General features: G+C 43.6%; 1 protein-coding gene across 1 annotated transcript in view; it reads left to right on the top strand.

Annotated features, from left to right (window-relative positions):
* The window catches only part of GPNMB (glycoprotein nmb), an 18,040-nt gene that overhangs the window by 11,358 nt on the left and 884 nt on the right, over window positions 1-5,798 (top strand). Inside the window, 4 exon segments of the mRNA XM_008631339.2 lie at window positions 1,040-1,142; window positions 2,036-2,241; window positions 3,711-3,798; window positions 4,568-5,798. The exon segment at window positions 4,568-5,798 is cut by the window's right edge and continues 884 nt beyond it. Of these exon segments, the coding sequence (XP_008629561.1) occupies window positions 1,040-1,142; window positions 2,036-2,241; window positions 3,711-3,798; window positions 4,568-4,721 (551 nt within the window). The 3' untranslated portion in view covers window positions 4,722-5,798.

Here is a 5,798-nt window from a genome sequence, read left to right as displayed (position 1 = left end):
CAGGCGAGATGTATCCAGATGGGAGAACCCCACGGAGGCCCAGGCAAGCAGGAAGGGCAGGGCTACAGCGTAGCGAAAGCTCGAAACAGCAGCGGAGCAGGGCAGCCACAGCTCGGTCTCCAGCAGGGCAGGGAAAGCGGCTTTTGGGGTCCCGGCGTTGTTTCCAGCAGGAAGAAAGAACGGCCAAAAAGAAAGAAGCAGCAGCTCCTTTCTCTGCAGCTTCTCTCTCTGGACGCTCAGAGCGAACTGACCCCACACCCAGGTGTAGACAAAGGAGTAGCCAGGCCCGCCCCACTCCCCTTTTTGTCTTTCTTAAGTACAGCTATTTGTCCCCTAGCAACATGCATATGGGAGAAAATTCCTTTAACAGGAAAAGAAAAAAAAAAAACTAAGACTAAACTAAAACCCCAACAGGTAGAAATAATGTTTATTTCGACACATTTTTATCAATTACATGAGAGCCACAAAATGATCATTCTCAAGGGCATAGCTGAGAGTTTTCAGGATTAATGTACAGACATCTAACTGGCTGACTGGTTTCTGCCTGCACTGTGCCAGAGGCTGGTTGCAGAGGTTATGATCCCTTGCTTTCAGACATGTGAGGCTGGGCCTCAGTCTGATTGCCTGCTGATGGCTGACACCGTGCGCTGGTGGGGATGTGCGTTGTGTCACTCCTTTCCATATGACCAGCTTCTGAACATGCCACAGCAGGAGCACCTGGGCTGGGGAGGGGGTTTACAGAAGGTTGAACTGACCTTTGAATGCAGAGAAATCTCATGTAGCGGGAAGTGATTTAGCAAAATAAGGAAGTAAATAACAATAATGAGGGAAAAAAAGCAGACCAGAAAGAAGCAGCCTCACAGGGAAAGCACTGGAAAATTTCTCAACTTTCAAAGCCTTCAAGAGGAGTGCTAAGGGAGGGAGGAGGTTATGGAAAACAAGACCTGAACTGAGCATCAGCCAAACCCTGGAGGTTCAGTACACATTGACTTCAGAGCTTGTCATGTGTCCTACAGTTGATATGTGTTTCCTCTCCCAGAGGGAATCCTCGAGGTAAATATTATTCAGATGACAAGCATCCAGATGACAGAAAGTCAAGCTGAAAACTCACTGGTTGACTTTGTTGTTACCTGCCAAGGGAGGTAAGTGTGTGAATGAAGCTGTCAATCTTCCCTCTTTAGAACTAATTAGGTGCTGGAATGCCGTCTGCACTTAGATGCAGATGTATGAACAAAATTTGGGAACTGCAGTGTTTCTATTTCTTGACTGGAATTAAAGATAATGCAAGTCTCATTTTTAAACTATGCCAACTGAGGCTACTGCCAGGCACTTAGGATTCAGAGCAAATATCCAGTCTCAGTAAAAATAAGGAACTGATTGTGGGAAGAAACAATTTATAGCCTCCTGGCCAAGAAAAGATTTCAGCACTTACAGTAAAATGGGAAGCAGTTTACTGAAATTGTAAGGAAATCCTTTCTTTTTGGCCATGAGTTTTTGACACTTGGAATAAACGGGTGAGTCCAAGCAATTTCTTGGATACAGAAACATTGGACTAATATTCTTAGAAGGTTAGAGTTGAGAGGACTAAGAAGTACAAGTAATACCATGGTAATACAACTGGAATACAATTAACCTCTCTTAAGGGAGCCTTTTCTTTTCCAGCACATGATACTACTTATAAGAATCTGCATTCCTTTCTTAATGATGCATATTAAAGATAATGGACTTTATAAGCTGATTCGATGCAGGTAGCTCCTATGATCACCATAAAATGTTAAATAATAAGCAAAACAAGCAGATAATTATACAGATTGTATAAATGCATTCTATATAAAATCCACATGTGCATATATAAATGTATAGGTATGGAAAAAATACATATAGCATGAATAAAACATGCTTAAATCACTATAGTGCCACTGATTTCAATAGGCACCAGAATAAAGCTGGTGCACCAGTGCAATGTGTCTATGAACTGGGCTAACTGGGCTGACAGGACTCCTCAGATGCAATGTGCCCTCTCTTCCCATGCCAGTCTCCCCACAGATGTCTGCACAGTAGTTTCTGACCCCACGTGCCAGGTGTCCAAGAGCATGGTATGCGACCCCATCGTTGTCACGGATGAATGTTTACTCACCATCAGGAGAGCTTTTGAGGAACCTGGGACGTACTGTATAAACATCACCTTGGGTGATGACACAAGCCAAGCCCTTGCCAGTGCCCTGATTTCTGTAAATGGAGGTGAGTCCACAAAGGGCAGACGGGTTGCTGGTGAAAAACTTCTCCCTGTGGTCATTTCCCTGCAGGGGAGAGAGCACAGGAATACATACTGGGGTTCTTATTATGCCTGGAAGCCTCAGCTGAGACTGCACCAGCTTGTGTAAGAGTTCATGCAAAGATAAAATGATTAGTATTTCCCTGGGGGAATTTTAGGTGTTAGACCTTGGTTTGACTTCTGTTTATGATCCAATGAATACAGTAATTATACAAACTATTCAATATCACAGAATATGAACAGTTCTTAAGCCATAATGTAATTTCCCACGGAAAATTGTGTTGGGCAGAAAAGCAGGTGGGGAACATGCCAGCCAGCCCACTCCACACATGAAGAGATAGCAGAAACAGAGGGTAATTCAGCTCACTTGAGACAGAATCAGAGTCTGCAGCAGAGTTGGCTGCCCTGGGCCCTCTTTACTGCCCACTGGCCTTCACATGGTTTCTACTTCTATATGAGGATAAGATGAATCATGTTCTGGAATGATCTGTGTAACATCCAGTGACTACAGAGTCTGCCCAGGGTAATTGTTTCAAAAGAGGAGCTTTACCTTTGGTTGGATGAGTGTCTAGCTCATAGCTATCAAAGCAGTCTTTGACAGAATCAGCTACTAAACTCAGCCTCAGCTAGAAGTCTAAACAATTGTGCTCCCTGCTCCCACTTCATTGCCCTCCTGACTTCCTATTACAATGTCCTAGCGACTCTTCCAAACTCTCCAATTACTATCAGCCAAGCAACTGACACTTTGCAGTCATTTTCCACAGTATTTTTTGCTGATTTTATTTAATCTAGGCGTAAGTTTATCTGTATTGATATCAGTTCATTATGAATAAGCACAGTGTCTGACCTGTAAGTGCATTCTGTCTCCTAAAGGTGAAAATAAGCATGCAGAAGGGTTTTTCTCAACTGTATTCACAGAGACTAGCTTTAGCCCAATAAGGCTGGTCTGCCTAGATTTCCTCCAGACGGCAAAGCTGAGTTGTACTTTGGGGCTCCCACTATAATCAAAGCAGAATTAGGATCAAAGAAAGGTTGCTGCTTTGAGTCACCTTCTGGATGAGCCCACCTAATTTTGTCGAACAGTTATCTTATAGTCATTTCCCCAGCATAGCAAATGGCAAGGATCAAATTAGCTTCACCTCATGGGGTGCCAAGAGGGCCCTTCATTCCCCTCCATGCTGGAAGGGCAGCCATGTGTCTGAGGAGCAGGGCTCATATAAGAAAACTGGCAAAGCCCAGCTCACACTCTCTCACTCTAGAGTTACATGTATTAGGATGTGAAAGCACCACCTCCTGCCAGTCACTAATGCATATTAGAATTACCAACTGTGCTTCAATTTGTACAGCAATATGTAAAAATGGCATTTCCTTTAGAAATCCTATCTCACTGTAAAATAGAGGCTAACTTTTAATCAATCTACTTTCTGAACTCTAGGAGCATCATCTGGAACAACAGAAGGCGTCTTTATCTTCCTTGGCTTGTTGGCAGTGTTTGCTACCATTGGGGCATTTGTCCTTTACAAGTAAGTTGCTAGTTTCTATGATTAAAAACAGTTCAAAGAACTGTCAAAATATTATTTAAATTAACAAACCAAACAACTTAAATGTGCTTTAGCTACATTTTTGTTTCTTTACTATTGCAGCTCACAAATATTCTGGCAAATATTCAAGAAAATGAGATTACTGGCTTAGGCCACAAAATCATTGGAAAATATGCAGATGTTAAGGACTTTCAGAGAAAATTACACTCTGTGCCCATTAGCACAAACAGTAATACTAGGAGGCCTGGGAACTTCATGTAAGCAGAAAGTAAACTCCAACTGCATGATGTGATTTATATATGCAGTGAAACCAAATAAATTCTTCATTAAACAAGTGATGAATAAATTCTTTGGGGGAAAGGTGATGAACATGCAGGACAGCAGTTAACAGAAGCACATGTTGCTGCATTATTAGCTTGGATGTTTCTCATGAGACTTTGAGACTGCATCAAGGCTCCAGAGTCAAGTGTGTGCTCACCCTTCCCAGTGAGTGGTGAGAAGCACACACCTCCATGGAGCAGCAGTACTCCAATACTCCTTCTCCCTAACCAGGCCCCCGTCACCACTACTGACCTATGGCTGCCAGACATTAGATGGGATTGAACAGGGAAGGAGGAGAGAGAATGCATGATGAACACATGATTAGTGCTCTTATGCACTGGTCACACGCTAAATGTGGACTCTCCTTTAAAAGAAAGTCCTCTTCTCCTTTAAAAGTCTTTCAGCAACTAACTGTGCACATTCCTTGCAGGAGATACAAGCAATACAAGCCTATTGAGAGGAGTGCGGAACAAACAGAGAAGCAGGAGGGATTTACTGCTTACTTCAGCACTTTCAAAGCCATTTTCTTCCCAAAGAGCACTGAGAGAAATCCTCTGCTGAAGACTAAACCAGGCATTGTTTAAACCTTTAATGTAACACTATTAGATTAAGTACAGGACTCATATCTGAACTGTACTTTAGTGGGGCTTTATTCTTGTTACAAAAAAACCCCAGGGAGTAAGGTGAAAGCACATATAGATGGGATGGTAACTTTTGGGGCTTGGTGCAATTAGCAGCATTAAAGTAGTCTTTGTAGAAAAACAAGGAGGTAGTTTTAAGCACTTGCTATTCTTGCTTGTGATGTAGGATACACTCTTCTGAATTACTAATACCCCCCACCCCTGCCTTATCTGGCTTTTCTTACTTCTAGGTTAACAACCTGCAAAATTAATCACATCCATAATCTGGAAGGGGAAAAAAAAGTTTAATTAAAAAAAAAAAAAAGACAAAAAACCCCAGCAACCAACCAACTTGTAAACACTTAGTTTTTATTGCTGCTTACTGCCTTAGCAGGATTCATGTCTTTGCTGGAAAGAGAGACATGGGGGGCAGGCACGTGTTATGCCTGTGGAATGAAACATGCCATGGCCTATTCCCAGGCATTGGCACTGAACTGCTGCCACTGTTACCCTGTTCAGGAGGTCCTAGGACAGACTTGCCCCAGGCAGGCCAGCTTCCCACCAAGCAAACTGTAGATTCTGGGAACCACCAGAGGCACAGCCCCCCACTGTGAGTTTGGCAGCAGCCACCCTGTTTTTCAGGGTTCAATAGCATGGGTGCAGCTCATTCAATGCCAGCTGGCCTCAGGGCCAGAAAACAGGGCTGGACACACTTAGCTTCCCACTGGACATGGCTACCAGTGCATGAGTCTCTCTATAAACTAGACCACAGACACCCATGCAACAAGATGAGGCCCATTGGCTTGGCTCTCCCTGTTCAGACTTTGAGTCCCATGTAAAATTCTGAGTTGCAAGTGCTGATGCTGTCTTTGCCTCCTTTGCTTCCGTTGGTCTTGACACCCTGGACTGGCACCGCTGCTTCCAAGGGGGCAGACAGGTGGATATGTGCTCCACGTCCAATGAAGGGTCAGCAGAACAAGGGATCTAGCAGGAAGGGGTAACGTTCAACTGCCTTTTCCTCTTCTCTGTTCATTTCTGTCT

The sequence above is a fragment of the Corvus brachyrhynchos genome, unplaced genomic scaffold, assembly GCF_000691975.1.
Source record: "Corvus brachyrhynchos isolate BGI_N302 unplaced genomic scaffold, ASM69197v1 scaffold84, whole genome shotgun sequence".
Taxonomy (NCBI): Eukaryota; Metazoa; Chordata; class Aves; order Passeriformes; family Corvidae; genus Corvus; species Corvus brachyrhynchos.
This window is presented reverse-complemented; position numbering and strand designations above follow the sequence as displayed.